Source organism: Erythranthe guttata, chromosome 2 (genome assembly GCF_056151865.1).
Source record: "Erythranthe guttata isolate IM_541 chromosome 2, IM_541, whole genome shotgun sequence".
Taxonomy (NCBI): Eukaryota; Viridiplantae; Streptophyta; class Magnoliopsida; order Lamiales; family Phrymaceae; genus Erythranthe; species Erythranthe guttata.
In genome coordinates this window covers 13,608,393-13,627,805 of record NC_142534.1, presented here as the reverse complement: position 1 = coordinate 13,627,805, position 19,413 = coordinate 13,608,393, and the positions used below count along the sequence as shown (strand labels likewise).

The 19,413-nt window shown below is 33.3% G+C and overlaps 4 protein-coding genes across 4 annotated transcripts; 3 read left to right on the top strand and 1 right to left on the bottom strand.

Annotated features, from left to right (window-relative positions):
- Positions 1–6,086: 6,086 nt before the first annotated feature.
- LOC105957017 ((+)-borneol dehydrogenase 2) lies at positions 6,087–7,288 on the bottom strand. The gene is made up of 2 exons (XM_012980928.2): positions 7,200–7,288; positions 6,087–7,027 (listed from the first exon to the last, which is right to left on the bottom strand). Exons 1-2 carry the CDS (start codon positions 7,238–7,240, stop codon positions 6,205–6,207), a joined length of 864 nt encoding a protein of 287 aa, XP_012836382.2. The 5' UTR covers positions 7,241–7,288; the 3' UTR covers positions 6,087–6,204.
- Positions 7,289–10,082: 2,794 nt separating this feature from the next.
- LOC105957001 (uncharacterized) lies at positions 10,083–10,646 on the top strand. Its single transcript, XM_012980912.2, has one exon. The coding sequence runs from the start codon at positions 10,083–10,085 to the stop codon at positions 10,644–10,646; it is 564 nt and encodes a 187-aa protein (XP_012836366.2).
- An 890-nt stretch (positions 10,647–11,536) lies between these two features.
- Positions 11,537–13,439, top strand: MIA40 (Cox19-like CHCH family protein). Its single transcript, XM_012980929.2, has 2 exons — positions 11,537–11,687; positions 12,757–13,439. Exon 2 carries the CDS (start codon positions 12,765–12,767, stop codon positions 13,230–13,232), a length of 468 nt encoding a protein of 155 aa, XP_012836383.2. The 5' UTR covers positions 11,537–11,687; positions 12,757–12,764; the 3' UTR covers positions 13,233–13,439.
- Positions 13,440–15,105: 1,666 nt separating this feature from the next.
- On the top strand, positions 15,106–19,163 carry LOC105957003 (Early-responsive to dehydration stress protein (ERD4)). The gene is made up of 10 exons (XM_088811836.1): positions 15,106–15,665; positions 15,859–16,002; positions 16,188–16,251; positions 16,439–16,651; positions 16,729–16,896; positions 17,000–17,298; positions 17,377–17,656; positions 17,754–18,032; positions 18,129–18,362; positions 18,816–19,163. Exons 1-10 carry the CDS (start codon positions 15,394–15,396, stop codon positions 18,969–18,971), a joined length of 2,109 nt encoding a protein of 702 aa, XP_088667962.1. The 5' UTR covers positions 15,106–15,393; the 3' UTR covers positions 18,972–19,163.
- The last annotated feature ends 250 nt before the right edge of the window (positions 19,164–19,413 follow it).

The following is a 19,413-nucleotide window of genomic DNA, read 5'->3' as shown; positions in this document are numbered from 1 at the left end:
TACTTTTTTTTGTTAGCTTTTATGTTGTGTTGACTAGTCAATTTTTTTCCCCGCATCATAATAGGTATCAATACAATATAGGGGAAATTGGCTAGACACCCCTTATTCTAGACTTATATAGGTGGAGATCCAATCTATTAGATGAATATTAGTGTAGGTCCTTGATCAATTAAATTAAATTAAATTATTAGTGTATAGACATAGATGCCCCCAATTAATATTTATTTGTAAATAGTTATTTTATAAATTAAGGGAACAAATCCCACAAATCTCTCATTCTCTCTCCTTTCTACACAGTCAAACATCTCTCCCATCCCATCACACCTACACACATCTCTCTCATCCCTTATCTCTCACACACGTATTTCACTCTCTCTCAAGGCAACTAATTTGAAAATTAATTCTTTATTACTTTATAAAAATATTTAATTTTTTTTACATAAGTATTTTATAGCAATCTTTCAATTATTAATTTTCTTGAGATCATATGTGTTGGATTTTAATTGTTATTTTGTATGTTCTCGACAATATTGCATTTTTTTGTTTGTATTTTCTAATTAGTTTTAATTGAACAAACAACAAAATAAAGAATTTGAACAACATAATAAATTTGCAACATAAAATAGAAAACTGCAAATTGCAACTTATAAGTGAAAATTAAATTATAAGATTATTATCACACATTGACATTGATTCCGCGCACGTCCGCATGCATTTAATGTTGCTTTTCTTTTCTTCGATCTTGTTGAACAATGACTTGATCCTTTTTTTTTTGCAGTGGATGTTGAATATGAAACAAAATGTGATAATGATTGTACGATATAAAACAACAAATGTAATAGTTGCTAACATTAACAACCACTAATTACAAACTGTAAATACAAACACTGAAGGCAAATTGTACACGAAAAATGATAAAGAATGAAGTGCAAACTGTACACTGTAAACTACCAAAGTTATTTAAAACGAAAAATATGTTTGCAATAAAAAATAAAAATACAAATTTCAATTTGAAATAGAAAAAATAAATTATAACAATATTACATGATGTGCAACAAAACTTTAAAAAGTGTAATATTTTCACAATAAATCATATTAATGCAAACAATAAATTAAACTTCAAAGAGAAAAATAAATGTAAATCATTAAACAATAATTTTTGACCACTGGCACTATCGAGGAACTTTTTCATGTCAGCGGCATTAACCAAAAATTGTCTTCATTCTTTTTTACCCAGGCATGTATGGGTTGAAACAATCTCACGATAGGATATAATGTACAATCTTGAACCTACAAAAAATAAATTGCAAACTTTAACCACGACTTACTAATTGCAAAGTTAAGGAAAATAACAAAAAAGAATTATGATTGCAAACAACAAACAACATACGCAAGTTCAAACAAGATTTGCAAAATAATCTGAAAAATGCAAATAGAAAATTGATTGCGAACATGTGTAAAAAGAGAAAAACTAATCTAAAGTCCAATTTATGAGAATTAGAGTACAATATAAACCTAATTGCTAGCAACATAATTCGCAACTCAAGAACGTCAACATACGACAAGCATTACATTACAAATTAGTTTCAAAGTGAAAATTAAAATTGCAAATAAATGTCTCTTGCAACAAACATGTTTCAAAGTGTAAACAAAGTAGCTTAATAAAAACTGCTTAAGTAAAATTTAAAAGAAATTAATAGCAATTATTAATTGGAGATGAAAACAACAGTTCATCTTACAAATGTAGACATGAACTGCAAACAATTAATACGAACTCCAATTAAGACCAAACATGAACTGCAAACAACCAATAACAACTTCAATTGCAATAGAGAATCGCAAAGTGCAAACTGCAATTTAAAAAAAAATATAACCAGACTACTAACTTCAACAAACCCTGCAATTTATATCTGATTTCTCGGGGATTCGAATTCATCATCCTCGTTCGCTGTCTCAAGAAAAAAAAAGGGTTTTTGAATGAGTATTGAAAAAATCGAACAATCATATGTACATGTAGTTAATAGGAGTATTGCTTACCGAGACTAAATTGTGTTTGAGCCATTGTAGAAATCACAAACAACAAATGAAGAAACAACAGACGATGTCTTCAAACAACAAACGATCTCCAAATAGCAAACGAGAAAAGAAAAAAAAAAACTGATTTCACAGCGTAGACAACAAACGAAATTTTGTGGATTGCAAACGGCAGACTCAATGCGATTTTTGGTTAGGTTTGGTATTGATGAAATCGATGTTTTGGAGCGGTGAAATTTGATGGAATCGATTCTTGGGAGTGGTTGAATTTGAGATTGAGATTTGAGAATACGTGAAATTTTGGAATGGGTTGATTAACTGCAAGGAGAAAATTATGGGATATTTATTTTGGAGATTTTTATTTCCATATATTGTTAGGGATATTTTTGACATATTAAAAATAATAAATTTACTAAAAATTGAGTTTTATTAGTTGGATTTATAGACATAAAATCTCTTATAGGAGGACCTATAGCAAATTGCCCCTACAATATAATAGTCGATGTTTAAAAAGAAAAGTTGACCGGTCAATACAACACTATAGAGGTCAACACAACATAATAGTTGATGTTAAAAAAATGATTGGTCAATACAACAGATTAGCGGTCAACACAGTATAATAGCGTGAACCAAAAAACTTCAACGACGGTCAACGAGTAAATTGATGAAGTTATAAGTAAATTTAGGGTTTCATAATTTAAATGGGACGGATGTGTAGAAAGGGTCATGGTATTATAGTCACTAGCATTTTTTCCCCGTGCGATGCAGGGGATATTATTTCAGAAGTGAAAAAAAATAATCAATTTAATACATAATAATAAAATATAGTATACTAACATAGTAAAATTTAATAATGCAGTATTATTCATATTTTATATCACATTAGTTTTTCTAAATCTGACATATTAAGATTTATAATCCAAATATATAGATTAATAACAAATCGAATTTATATCTTTATCTCTTAAGATTTGAGATATATTGATGAGAAATAGGAGATTGATAATGGTAGAAAATTATAATTGAAAAATTAGTAGACAAAAAATATTAAAAATAAATAATTACAAAAATACCATTAGATAAGATTCTTCGGGATTTAGTTTCAATTTTGATAATTGTTAAAAATTATAGTTAGAAATTAGCAGAGAAAAAAATATTGAAAATATTTAATTACAGAAATACCATTAGGTTTTTTAGGGTTGCCCAACGTTTCTTTCTTTTATATATAAGATTACTCATTAATAGACTTTTAGGTAAAAAAAATAATTTTTATCTGAACTTTACCCAAAGATAACTTTTTCTGCACATACTAACAAATATATTAGTTGATGGACTTAATGTGAGATTTTCCCAAATTTTAAATGAAGCAATTTGAATTAAATTAAATTTTGGCTCGTATTGCTTTGAGAAAAAAAGAAATGAGAAGGTTCTCATGACTAAAATTCTTTGAAATAATTTACGCGTTACATACATTAATACTATTAGGCCCCGTTTGGTTGACAAGATAAGATTAGTCAAGATAAGATTAAATAATCTAATGAAACCCCAATTATTTTATTGGAGCTTGAAACGTCCAACAAAAAAAACTCATTAGAAGGCAAGATAAGCCAATATAAGCCATGATTATATAATTTTGGCGGGTCGACCCGGCAATTTATTGAGGATACCAAACATCAAATTAAGTCCAACTATTTTAGTTAATCATGGCTTATCTTGGCAACCAAACGGGACCTTAATTTAGGGCTATTACCTATTTAATTAAACTAAACTGGATCCAAATTAATATTTCGTCGTCTAAGACCTTGTTTGGTTGTTATAAATCGAACTAGCCAAATAAATATTATGTATTTTTGTGAGAGACAAGTTTTATAGTTGCATTTTGACGAGTTCGATTACTAACTATGCAATAAACAAAAATTTATTTAAGAAAAAAATATTAACTACACTAATCAAACATCAACTAATTATAATATTTAATTAAATAATTTTAAGAATAAACTACGTTTGCCTTTATGAAATTAACTTTAATCATACTTTGACCCCTCGAATTTCAAAAAGTATAAAACCTTTCTTGCATTTTGATTATATCTAACATTCAACATCCTTTTAGGCCCCGTTTGGTTGGCAAGATAAGATTAGCCAATATAAGATTAAATAATCTAATGAGACCCAATTATTTTATTGGAGCTTGAAACGTCCAACAAAAAAAACTCATTAGAAGGCAAGCTAAGCCAAGATAAGGCAAGATAAGCCATGATTATATAATTTTTGCGGGTCGACCCGGCAATTTATTGAGGATACCAAACATCAAATTAAGTCCAACTATTTAGTTAATCATGGCTTATCTTGGCAACCAAACGGGGCCTTAATATATTCAAAACTCTACTACAAAATGTGTTATATATTTTAATATTTTATGTATATTCAGAAAATTAATAGTCGTATTGAAGTCTATATACTTGCCCACAAAATTTGTGGGGTTGAGGGAGTGATTATATATTCATATAAAAACTTAATTATGTCGGAATTTTGACGAAGAAAAAAACAATTATCTTCTTTATTTTTCCGTTGAAACATAACAATTGTATTAAATGCGATAAATACACAATTCTATTATTTATTTAATTTAATTCAATTTGTAGACGTAAAATAGGAACCGGTTGTGATTCATTATGCGGACAATGTTACACCCTCAACGAGTTACGTTCTTCGTACACTTCACTTCATGGGACAGTAATATCTGCATTAGAAGAAATCAATGTCATAAAATAATGTTTAGGAGTTAAAAGTAAAATATAACTAAAAAAATATATATAAATACGATTTTTTAAGAGATACGAGACTTACTTCCACACTTTGAACCACTTGGAAAAGGGTTTCGGCAATAGCGTGCCATACCAATGACTTTAGCCGCATCGTATATGTGCTCGTTTTCTCCAATGAATACGTTGCAGAATGACACAATGTCAGTCTTTTGAGCGTAGATGCAACATTTTTTACTAGGCATATTAAATTGCTTCGTAATTCCTTGCATAGACGAGGTACAATAAGCCGCGAAACTAGCCAGATCCCAACAAGTTGAATCACCCTCGGGTTTTTGGGGCGCTTGAGCGAAGACCGTGTCGATTTTCATAGTGGTAACCCCGCCGAGCAAAATAATTAGAAGCACAACATTGTGTGTACTAGGTAGGCCCATCTTCTTTGTGTCTTTTTTTTTTTTTTTTTTTTTTTTTTTTTAATTTAAGGTTTTATTTTATGTTAGTTTGTGTTTATTTTGGAGGGATTGGGGTGGTAGTTATGTAGTGCAATAGGGGATGCTGAAGGATTTTGCAGGGAAATATAAATTGGAAGATAATATTATTGTAGAATTTATTGAAATTGGACTGAATTTTTTTATGAGAAATGAAAGTGGATATACACCATAACATGCAAAACGTTTATAATTAATCAAGAAAATTATAATTAATTATAAATTACCGGTTGTTCAGGAGAATACGATGCTACACCCGGTGATTTTCACAGAGTAGCTTTTTTCTTGACAGGTGTCTTTTTTACTTTATTTTATAATTATATTTCTAAAACCCCATGAGAAGGTTGTTCATTGCTTTGAGAAAACAATGAGAAGGTTGTCATGACTAATTCTCGTCGAAATATCCATCTGTTCCACAATATTTATCACTTCTGAGAATTTCTTTTTATTTATATTATCTGTCACTTTAGAATTTCAATTCTGCATACTTACTAATTATCAATTTTACCCTTATTACTTCTCTCAAACACTCTCTGTTATTAATCAATTAATGTGGCAATGATATTGTGTACTCCATCCATGCCAAAAAAAACGACTATTGAAAAGGAACGGAGAGAGTGATATTTACGCGTCTCGTTTCTCACTACGAGTGTTAATATATGCAATTTGATTCAACTAAATTGGATGTCGAGTAATATTTCATTGAAGCCCTTGTTTTAAACATTTCTTACATTTAATTTTGATTTATCTAACATCCAACTTCCTCTCGTCATTAACTCACTAATTGTTTATACCTTTGTACTTTATTAAAACATAGATTTCAATATTGTACTCATAAATTTCCACACAACAAAAGGTACGTAAAGGAAATATTCGAACACGAATTTTCCAAACACACAAAAAAAGAAAAGATTATAACTTCAACCAAACAACCGAAACGAGTTGTTCACGGAAGTGAATCCACCATCGACCATCAAATTCTCTCCGCTAACGTACCTCGCCTCATCACTCGACAAGAATACGACGGCATTCGCGACATCCTCGACGGCCAACTCCACACCTTGCAACACCGCATTACTCGCATGGATACGACGGTACCGCGCGATCACATCCTCATCGCTAATTCCGCTGCCGCCGTGTCGAGCGATAAGAGGAGACAACGACATTTTCGTCGGAACACCATAAGGCGACACGCAGTTCACGCGCACCCCGTGACTTCCCAGCTCGGCCGCCACGCTCCTCGTGAGTCCCACCACCGCGTGCTTCGACCCGGTATACGCGTGGGACCCGACCCCCCCGACCACCCCCGACACACTGCAGATGGACACTATCACCCCCTTTTTGGCCGGGATCATCACGCGGGCCGCGTGCTTCATCCCGGCAAACACCCCCCTGACGTTCACGTCGAAGACTCCGTCGAACGACGAGAGATCTAACCCGCATATGTCGGTGCGTGCTCGGGGCGGGTCGGTTCGGCCCGCGTTGTTCACCATTATGTCGAGGGTTCCGAATTCTGCGACGGCGTGGTCCACTGCCCGTTTTACGTCGTCCTCGATCGTGACGTCGCAGTGGATGAACGAGGTGGACCCCACGTCGTCAAGGAGGGCCTCGCAGAGGTGTCGGCCGACGTCGTCTTGAATGTCGGCTACGCAAACTTTGGCGCCGTGTTTGACGAACGAGCGTACTATGCTCTCTCCGATGCCACTAGCGCCTCCCGTGACCAACGCAACTTTGCCTAGTAATCTGAAATCTCCCGTATATTGTTAAATTAGACAACAAAAACTTTTTTTTTTTTTTTTGTCTCATAAGAAGTGAGGCCTTGTTTTGTTGTTAAGATATGTTAATTAAATTAAGGAACTAAAATAAAAAATGAAAGTGCAGGTAAACATAAAATTTTGGTTGCAAAGAATATCACCTCTTGGAGAAAGAAGAATTTGTTGAGCTTGTTGATGCCATGATGCCAATGAAAAGGGTTACGCCCTTTCCAAATTATTCTATATGTATAAATAGTTCTATGTCTGTACAAAATATAGTATGGGCAAATTACGGTCAGCCCCTGAGGTATGGTCAAATTACGAAAAAATCCCTTTTGTTTGGGTAATTACAGCCACCCCTCCTCTTAAATATTTTTACATAAAATTTATGTAATTCGGTTATTTGCCTAACCAAATCGTATATTCAGTTTGGTAAACGGCATGAAATGTTGGCGTACCGAAACCTCGATTCGATTTTACCGATTTAACATCCCTGAATTTACATATGAAGGGATTTTTTCGTAAGATAATACATAGTTGAGGGGGACTGTAATTATATAGAAGTCAACCAAAATATTATGCATGCTAGAGTAGGAGAGTTCGGCCAATTTTTTAAGTTGATTAAAGAGACTGAGAAGGCTACATTGCATGCACATAAGTTGGGTAGGAATACCAAATTTTTTTATACCATTATCATTATGTATTGTAATTTTAACAATAAATATTTAAATTATTGAACGATAGGACAAGAAATTAAGCTTTTGTTTTAATTTATTTTAAAAGTAGTCCCACTAGGGGTTGGTCTAAATTCGTAGCTCTACCAGATTTCTAAAGTAGAGTAAGTTATACTCACTCCTATTAGGAAAGGGATGAGGAATGAATGAAATGGAATGACTAGGGGTGGAAATCGGAATTGAATTTCCGAATTCCTCCAATTCCAATTCGAAAATATTCGAATTTGTAATCATTTTTTTCATTTCAATTTCCGAAGTTTCGATTTTCGATTTTTCCAAATTTATTTGGAACGGAATTTGAATGATATATAAAATTACTGGAAATTTCGATTTCCGATCCTATTTTAGTTCCGAATATTTCTATGGTTTGTCGAAATATATAATATAATTTTATGATATATTTTGTAATTTCATAATATAACTTATGTTATTTTTTTTATTTTTTTTTGAGTAATAACTTATGTTATATTTCATATGAAAATTATAAAATACCAAGGGTCAAGTAAATTAAAACCTTATAAAATATTAATTGGTATAAAAAAGAAAAAAAAAATATTGTGAAAATTGTCATTCTATGTGAATTTGGAACAAGAGATTATAAACTAATGAATTTTTGCATTCCTACTTTTTTGGAACAGAAATCGGAACCCATTTTCTACTTTCGAAAAAAATTGAAAATTTTCCGAATAATGTTATTTCCGGTCAATTATCTGTCTGATTTCCACCAGCTAGGAACAACCTGTGGTCTATGAAGATGAATAAATATATTATATCATATTCTATGTTTCGTATCGACAAGGAATAAAAAAAGGAATAAAATTTCATTTATTACTTGATTTTCAAATTTAATTTATTTGTAACTCAAAATAAATGCTAGGAGTGGAATAAACATATTTTTATTATTGAGAAAATTATCATTTAAATAAAAAATTTAAGATAATAACAATTCATTTACTAATTTTGATTATTTCGTTCTTTTTATTAAACTAAGTAAAATAACTATTTTGTGTATGGGTCAAGAATTCATCAAGTCAAATTTTATTAAACTTGAGAATTTTCAGCAAAAAAAGAAAAAAACTACATTTTATAAAAATTCAATAGAGCATTCGTCAGCGATCTACAAAAAAATGTGGTGTAAAATATGAATACTGCTCATATAGTTGTTGGAAATTTGATCGTCACCATCGATCTTCAGCATTGACTTTTTTTTTTCCTAATTTTTTTTTTCTGCAATCTGATACGCGTAGAAATTGAAAACCTAAAATGAATTTATGCTTTTAGCTTAAAAACTTGTGTTTCTGATCTATAATATAGCCAAAAAAAATACAAATCGGGCTACTCAGGTTACTAAGGTCTTGTTTGATTGATAAGAGTTTAACCATAAATAATTAGATTTTATATGATGTTTGGTTAGTCAAATTAATAGTTTTTCCAGCCGACCCGCAATTGTTGGAAAATTGGTTATTTTATTAAAGAAGAAAATTGTAATTTCCCTCATTGATGTTGGTCTACTAATTACGAATTTTATTGGTGCAAATTTCGTATTTTTGATTCTATTTTGCTTGAATTTTTTTTGTGTTACGGCGCAACAAGTTAAACAAACCTGCCGGATAATACGATTATTTAAAGAGTATTTTATCATATTTTATATAAATTTAGTGGTGAATTAAGATAGTTTGGAGGTGGTATCACCACTCAACAAATATGATTAGACATTTGGCATTGTAAATTAATACCACTAAAAATATTAAATTACATTCATTAATTTTAAAAATACATTCGAGATAAATTATGCATGATTTATTCATTTATTGTGTTTAATTGGTGCAAAGTATTGGAATTAATTTTTCTCAAAAGTGCAAAGTGCCAAAAATTCTTTTTCAAGGGTGCAAAGCGGGATTACGCCAAAATAAAACATATATTTTCCCCTCATTGTCAATGCAAAATCCCCCAATAAAAAATAATGGCCAACATGATTTGAATTTCTCAAAAAAAAAATTAAAAAGCAATAATGGTCAACTAATAATATTACTAGCATTTCACATTTATTATTACAACCATTTACATAATAATCTCATTTCCTCCAAGCAAGATTTCCTCAATATAAAACTCTCAATATTAGTATATTACAATATATATTCACAAGATTGTAAATATATATCTATATATATAGAAACCCTTATAATATATTTCCTCAATCAAATCACTAATTCAAAGCATCATGTTAACTTAAACATAATCCCAATTCTTGTGCACTATATATAACCCTAAACCCTAAAACCATTTTCTCTATTCACAATCAATATAATCATGGCTTGCAGAAATTTCATCAATCCACCACTCATTTTCATTGCACTAACATTCATCTTGACCAACACCCTTGACCGGGTCAACGCAACGGACCCCGGTACGGGCCTGTGCAGGCAAACGACCCACAATGACCTCTGCCTCTCGATACTCAAAGCCGATCCGCGATCCGACCTAAAATTCAGCCCTAGCGGTGTGGCCACCATACTCAGGGACAGCGCCCTGTCCACGTCAGCAGATGCCGCCGCTAAAACTACCGACCTGTTAAAAAGCGCTAGTGACAAGCAGGAGATCGCGAGCCTGAAGAGTTGTTCCGGAGGGTACTCGAGCGCGATATCGAGTTTGAAATCGATCAAGTTTGACGTGATTGACCGTACGACTTATCCGTCAATGGTTGCGGCGGTTAACGCGGGCACCGTGGCGGGACGCGACTGCGAGGCTTCGTTTAAGAAAGGGGCGGGGGTTCCGTCGCCTTTGACGGCGGTTAATCGGAGGTTGGGTGACGTTTGTGATACTTTGTTGGAGATTATCAGTTATGCGGTTGGGGAAGCCCTAAATATTGAGTAGTAATTAATTAATATATTTATTTTGACATGTTAAAAGGAAATAGGGAAACGAATAAGTTGTACAATTTAGTTGATTATTATGTTTGAATAATGGAGTTTGGATTTACTTAATTACTATCTTTGGGTGCTCACAACATCTATAATTTATGACTACATGTTTGGCAAATTTGAAGTAAATTAAATTAAGTTGGGGACTGGTTTGGGTACTTAAGGTCGATTATCAGCATAAAAACCGACTCATTCGACAAACCAAATTTACTTGAAAAGGAGAACCATTATTGACCCAACCTTTGTCGATCGATCGGTTGATGATTGACAATCGAATATTTGGTTACGAAATGCGTCCGTTGAGGGATATGTCCGCACCACCTAATTCACTTAAAAAGTATACATATTATGCGTGTCTTTACACTATCATCAATTATTATTTGAGAATATTTAGTAGCAACTCGATAAAAAATACAATTATGAAATTGGTGGAATTTTTGTGAGTTTTTTCCTAAATGGCGGCTTACGCATAATGTAATTTGATGGAAGATTTATGCCAACTTGTTTTCTTTGTTGAATTTTTTTAAATGAAAATACTAACTATTGTGAAATTAATACCCACTTACAAAAATCACACACTTAATTTAGAAATTATTTAAAAAAAATAGAAATTAAAATAATATGTTAATGAAATTTTAATAATATAGTTAGTTGTTTGACTGATAATAAATAAAAGAAATGGCAAAAAAAAAGGTTAGTGGATATTACACCAAATATGGTAATATAGGGACTACTTTTTCTATTATCTGAAATGCATGGTCCGATTAGCAATTTAGGTGGAATATGGCGCTAAACTGAACGTTTTTAAGATAAATGGGCCTACTGATAAATAAAGAAAACTTTGGGCAATTAGACGAAACAAACAAGCCCGCGAAATGAGTCAATGATCGAAGCCCTCTCTCTCTCTAACTTTCTCCTCTGAAATTAACACACAAATTTATTTCTCTGGCTCGAAGCTGACGTAATCATCTTCGTCAATTGTGTCGGTAATACGGTATGCCGTAGATATAGTTTACTGATTATCTCCACTTTACTGGATGTCCCATTATATTTTTTATTCTTATTCATCAGCATTTTTGTTTATTTAGGAATTTCATTTTCACTGATGCAAATAATTGAAGCGTTAGTGTTTCAGGCTAATGGGGTTTATGAAACCCTAGTCATGATCAGTAGTAAAATCTATGTTAATTTGGTACTGTCGGTCTTTTAGAGAGGGATTATTGCAAGACATTTTATGGGGTTTTTTATGGAATAGCTCACCACCTGTTTGATAAAATGTTTGTGAGAGACTTCTTTGTGTTAAGTTTTTCGTACTTTTTCGTTACCATGTTTTGATTTCTGTGAATGCGTAATACCTTAGTATTGCTTTTAAATTACTGAAACGGATAAAAAATTATCCGTTTAGGATTGTCGGTATTGCAATCTAGACAGAAAGAACTAGCTAAAAAATATGTCTTAATTTGCAATTATGTGCCGTATATTGTGAATCGCGTAGCACTGGTCCACATTATATTGAATGAAGTCTCATTCTCGTCGATCCAAATTTGAACTCTTAACTGATATTAGCTGTTTAGTTACTTGTTTTCCGTCAAGCTTAATTCAGAGATGTTCGTTACGACTTGATTCAGAGATTTGCTGGATGTTGTTCTTGAATGGCTATAATTATATATAGATAAAGGTTCCGTATCTACAAATTAGTCTTGATTCTGTGTGCTCTTAATACGAAACAGAGATTTTTTTTTTATTTTTTTTAAATGAAAATTGGCGAGTTTCGGTTCAGGAGTTTGCTAAATTGAGAATTGCAAATTAAACAAATTTCCGATTTGCCTGTTTCCTCGAAGCACACATCTCTAACTCAATAGACTCTCGACAGTGATGAAATCAATTATAATCATATTCAAATGTAGTAACTTACCTCATTCTTCTTATCTTGAACTTTGTCCAATTAGCGCCATAATTAATATGAATCAACACTTTTACTCTGCAAAAGTCCGTGTCCATATTATTTATTTTTTTAATTTTTTTTTTCTTATATATACTCTAAAGAAGAACCTTTATTTCAGGTCCGAAAATGGGACAGGCACAGAGTAGTGAAGTTGTAGAGGATCAAACGAGCCAAGCAGCCACAACTCCCCCGCCAACCGAGACTTCTTCCGAAAAGCCTTCGCTCGATTCTTTAATAGCCGAAGCAGCTGCATACGGTGAAGATGACACCACTGAATTATCACCTGAAGCCAAGGCTCAAAAGGCACTAGATTGCCCCTGCATTGCTCACTTGCGGAGCGGTCCGTGTGGGTCCCAGTTCTCGGAAGCGTTCGTTTGCTTTCTCAAGAGCACCGCTGATGAAAAAGGGTCCGATTGCGTCAGCCCTTTTGTGGCTCTGCAGAATTGCATCAAGACGAAACCTGATGCCTTTTCGAGTGACGTTTTGGATGAAGACGAGGTCGAGAAAGTCGAGGAAGAGAAACCCAAATCGGACACGCAGTATAAGATTCGGCCTCCCCTTTGGTCGAACGAATCGAAATCTGCAAACAAGTGAAGATGAACGTCTCTTTCTTGATTTAGGGCTACTTTTTATTTGATCTGTTGAAATTGGTGAGTGAGGTTGGCTACTGAGCTAATATTAATAAGTTTTAGTTGAGATCAAATATGTTTTTTTTTTTTGCATGATTTATTTGAGTTCGAAAATTCAGGATATTGACAAGTCAATGGGTTCTTTGCAGTAAAAAGATTACTTGCAGTTCCACACTTTGGTGTAATTGAATTTGCTCTAGCTAATTATTTATCAACTGAGGCATTAATCCAATGGAGATGGGGGTGGGTAGGGGTGAGGAGGCAAAACCACCTCCAATGGAGGTGGGTAATGGGGGTGTGGGTATGGCTTGGGTATGGGTGGGGAGGAGGGGAGGGGGTGTTTAGCTTGAGCTGCCCCCTTCCAGCTCACTTGCTGGAAGGGGGCGTGTGCCCACTCTCCATTTACTTTTTTTTTTTTTTTTTTTTTTTGTTTTTTTTTTCTTTTTTCTTTGTTAACCGATTGTTTCTTTTTTTTTTTTTTTTTTTTTCTTCTTCTTTTTTTCTTTTCTTTTTTTGACATGTCAAATTTGTTGATTTTTATTTCTTTTTCTTTTGTATTTATTTTAGTATTATATCATTATTTTATTTTATTTCATTTATTTAGTTACATAATTTAATATCACATAATTTCAATAAAATCAACACTTTGTAAATAAATACTTTTATTTTTTTTCATTTCTTTCTTTTATTTTATTATTTTCTTTTAAATTATATTTTTATTCGTAATTTTATTATTATTTTATTTTGTTTCTTTATTTGGTTTTATTTTATTTTATTTTATTTTATTTTATCTTAATAAAACCAAACACTTAATTCGTAAATAAAAACTTAAGTAAAATTATTACACATTTCCATTGTGTCTTGCCCACACATGAGCTATTAAATCACGCTGAAGGTTACGATTTACTTCAACCGATCGCATTGTGTGACGACGCCTCATATAATCAATTATGGATATACCGCTTGTTCTTGGGTTTAAATCTAATTCCTCATTTCTATCATAACTGTTGGCACGAGCTCTGCGAGATGTGGCTGGGTTGTTGAATTAGTTGAAGATTATTTCTTTACTTATATTTGAATATTGTATTATTATAATTAAATTATTATTATTATTATTATTATTATTATTATTATTATAATAATTATTATTATTATTATTATTATTATTATTATTATTATTATTATTATTATTATTATTATTATTATGGTTGTTATTATTATTTTATTATTATTATAGTGGTGAGAGTGGGGATTGGAAAAAAAGTAATATAAGACCGAACGGTTGGAAACGACGTAGGTAGAGGGAGGGGGAGGGGGATGGGGAGGGGAGGGGGAGGGGAGGGGAAAACCCCCCCTCTCCATTGGAGATGCTCTAAGGCATCGTTTGGTTCTTAAGATATGATTTAAGATTATCCAATATAAAATTAAATAATCTTGTTATTAGATCATCGTTTCGTTCCTTCTCCTAAATTTGGCTAGTTTACCCGAATAAAATTTCCTTTTTTCCTCAAAAATAAAAATAAAAATATCTTACCAATCGAACGAGATTTTTGAATCCATCCATACGAACTTGATTCCATTTAATTAATATGAATTTGAATCCGCACATTGAAATCATCCAATCTCACATTTAAGCTTGTATTTGAATTAATAAATTTCGAAAAAGTGTAAATTACAAAAAATCTCTTCATTTTGAAAATTACATCCGACCCCCTATAGTTTGTAAATTTCTTATATCCATTCCCTTCAAAAGAGTGTTAATGCAACAGAAAATTCATGTAATTATAGAAACAATAAGGGTTTTTTCATAAATAACCCATTCGAAAAATCAATTCATCAAACACCTTGCCCGCATAATATTCAAATCCATTTACAGATGGATATAGATAGCTAAAATCCAAAACACCATGCAAAATTCATGCAATCACGTCCAGTCCAGTGTCCACCTTCAAACTCCGCCACGTCTAAACACACACTAACACACCGTTTTTTCACACGCACAGATTCATTATCTCCATTTTTTTTTGCAGAATTAAACAGCCGACGAACAAAAACCGAAAAGAAGGAATTGAATTTTGGTGATCGATCGGAATCGGGAATCAGAAAATCAGAAATTGAGATCGATCATGAACGCGGAGAGCTTGTTGACTTCAGCTTCGATAAACATAGGTTTCGCTCTTCTGATCCTCACCCTCTTCTCCATACTCAGAAACTCCCCTTCAAACGCCCCCATCTTCTACGCCCGCCGCCTCTCTCAGCACCGCCGCCTCTCCTTCCTCCGCCGCCGCTTTCTCCCCTCCGTCGAGTGGATCCGCCTCTCCCTCTCCGTCACCGACGACGAGATCCTCGACACCAGCGGTCTCGATGTATTGATCTTCATCCGCCTCTTCAAATTCGGGTCAGCCGAAATTCCCATTTACTTTTTATTATTATTTAGTTTGTTCGGAGTTTAATTAAATTATTTTCACAATTAATTGTATGTGGAATATGGGTTTTTGATTTCTATTGATTGGTTAATTTCATTCATTATATAAGGAATGAACTCCAATTGAAGAATTATTAATGGTGAAATTAAAATATTTAATTTTCAGGATAAATTTCTTCTTGGTTTGCTCTGTTACTGGATTATTACTACTGCTTCCACTTAACTATATCGCCGGTGAAGGCGGGCCGTATCGTCGTTCGCATTCGATGGATGCTTTCACAATATCCAACATTGCCAATGGCTCCCACTGGTAATTAAGGCTTGTTTGGAAAGGAAAAAAAATCGAGTATTATTTATTTCTTTTTCAAAACAATAGTCTAGTTTCAGCATTCTTGATTAACCTTAATACTAATTAACCCCACGGTTTACGTATCGGTTGTGATGTGTAGTAATTTTCACACTTATCGGAGTAATTGATTAATTGATGTTGAGCAGGCTTTGGGTGCACTTTGTGTGCTTGCATTTCGTGTCTTGTTACGGATTATACCTACTCTACAAGGTAGTCATCGTTGTTCTTATTATGTACTCACTCTCTCGTGTAATCTGCCGAATACGTCAAAAATGCTAAAGAGGCATAGATACTAATATATTATATATTAAAAAAAAAATGATGAATTTCTTATAGAATGTGAGAAATCTGAGGGGCTTAGAAATGGTGACTCGTGTTTTTTATTTGTCATTTGCAGGAATACAAAGATATTTTGGTGAAGAGAATTAATCAGCTGCATATTATGAGGCATCAGCCAAATCAATTCACCGTTTTAGTTCGAGAAATTCCGTTATGCGACGAACACAAGGCTCGTGATTGTGCTGTTGATCACTTCTTCTCGAAATATCATCCACACTCTTACAAGTCTTATCAAATACTATACGATGGAAAAGAGCTCGATAAATTATTGGTAACGTTTGCGAGTCTTTTATTTATTTTTTTATGTTTTTCATTTAATATAATATTCGTTTTTCAAATGGTGTATAGAACCAGGCGAAGTCTATTACAAGAAAAATCGAGGATTTGAGGCATCGTTCATTGACTAAACAAAACAGAGTTGCCCCTCATGCAGAAATCGAGCAACTGAAGGAAATACTTCAAGAACTTGGACGTAGAATAAGTAATACGCAGACCAAAGAACAGCTTCAATCAAAGGTAAAATTGTCGTTCATTATATTTATTAATTAATATTGAAAATATTAATTAGAGGTCATATTTTCGAGTACTTTTTAATATTTCATGTCTTGGTTTTTTGCAGGAATTGCCCGTTGCTTTCATCACATTCAAATCGAGATGGGGTGCTGCTTTAGCAGCACAATCTCAGCAAACATCGAACCCTCTGTTATGGATAACCGAAATAGCTCCAGAACCAAGAGATGTATTATGGAATAATTTATCAATTAAATATAAATACTTACCCCTTCACAAATTTGGTGTCTATGTGGCAGCTTCACTACTCACAATCTTCTTCGCCGTACCCGTAACAGCTGTCCAAGGAATCGCGAAGTTCGAACGGCTTACAAAATGGTTTCCTCCCGCAATGGCTGTGCAATTGATGTAAGTTGCATTTTATTAATTTATAGTTTTAATTAATTAATTGATTTATGGAAAAAAAAATTGTTTTTTTTTTTGTAGACCTGGATTGAGGTCGATTGTGACGGGGTATATTCCGAGTGTTATACTCAACAGTTTTGTGTACATCGTACCGTTTGCAATGATGGGAATGGCGAATTTAGGTGGTTATGTATCGAGGAGTCGAAAGGATATAAAAGCATGCAATTTGGTTTTCTATTTTCTCGTCGGAAATGTTTTTTTCCTAAGCCTTTTATCGGGATCTTTATTGGATCAAATCGGGGAATCTTTTAGCCATCCGAGAGATTTTCCTAGTCGACTCGCTAGTGCTGCTTCTGCTCAAGTAAGTTCACACTTTTTCTTATACTCATACTCATCTTTATAGAATTTTCTGAGTTCATAACATTTTTTTTTCATCTCATTTTCTCGTTTTATTGCAGGCGGATTTTTTCATGACGTACATTTTGACGAACGGGCTATCGGGATTTTCATTGGAGATTCTTCAGCCTGGATTGCTTTTATGGGATACGATAAAGTCACACACGTGGGACCGTGGGAAGAAAAAACGGCCTTATCTTTATTCCCTACCTTACTATCGAATTATTCCTTTCGTTGCTCTCTGCATTTTAATCGGCATGGTGTATGCAGTTGTCTCGCCTTTGCTTCTACCATTTCTAGTAGGCTATTTCTGCCTAGGCTATGTCGTCTTCGTAAACCAGGTCAACTCTAACATTCGGATATTACGTATTATTTTTTTTTCTTAATTTTAAATATTGTTTATTTCGATGATGTAGAACTTTGTTTGGGTCTTGCAGATTAGAGATGTGTATATAACGACATACGAAACGTGCGGTCAATATTGGCCTTATATTCATCACTACATTGTAGTTGCAATTGTGATCATGCAAGTTACGATGATTGGTCTTTTCGGATTGAAGTCGAAGCCTTCAGCTGCTTTTTCTACAATACCTCTCTTGGTTTTCACATTCCTCTTCAATGAGTACTGCAAGATTCGTTTCCTTCCTACATTTTACCAGTGCTCGGTTAAGGTAAAGTTATTTATTTAGATGGGCAAATTACGACCACCCCCTCAGGTACGGTCAAATTACGAAAAAAAAACTCCTTTTTTTTGGGTAATTACAACCACCCCCTGAATTATGTATTGTCTTACTCGTCCACCCTTAAGGTATTAAATTTACCTACTGAATGAGGGTTTTTTCCGTAAGACAATACATAGTTAATGGACGTAATTACTCAAACAAGAGGGTGTTTTCGTAATTTAACCATACCTCATTTAGATATAATTTGCCCTTATTTAGATATATTTTGGCTTTGTAATTTCACGAAGAAGCTACTTATTTAGATATATTTTGTTTTTAGTAATTATTGTCTAAATCTTTACAGGATAAAGAAACTAAGTAGTTTTCCAGAAACTAACTTCATTTTGAACTATTTTTTTTTCTAGTCATTGTGAAACTTAAGTGAGTTTATCTAATTAGCAGGATGCGAGGGAAAGAGACAATTTTGACGAAAAAACGGAATTAATGGAAGCTAATTTAGAGAACGCTATTGATGCCTATAGCCCACCTTGTTTGCGGGCTCCGGATATTGATGACGAGGAATCGAGTTCGTTGGAGCCATTAATATCTCCCACATGATAAATAAATATCTTTTCTCGTCTCGTTCTTGATTGGGTTTTTTTTTTTTCTTTTGATAACTAGTAATTTATTTAACATTGTTTTCTGCTTGTACATAATGTTTGTTGATGTCATTTTTTGGTGTTGAAGGTGAAATTTATAGTGTGATTGAGAAAATGTGTGTGTGTAATGTTATTCCCTTTAATCGTGTTATATACAGCGGGAAGCCGGTATAGGGCCAGGGGCGGATCCATCATTAGGTAAGGATGGACTCAACTCGACCCTCAATCGGAAAAAAATACATTGTATTACACCTATATAGTTATTAAGTCCACTCAATTTTTATTTAGTTCATTCAAAATTAAAATTAATGCCAAAAAAAAGAAGAATCCAGATTTTCTTTTGCGGGCGCTGCCCCCGAACCACTCGAAATAAGCCAATTATGTAACAAAAATCTAGTTTC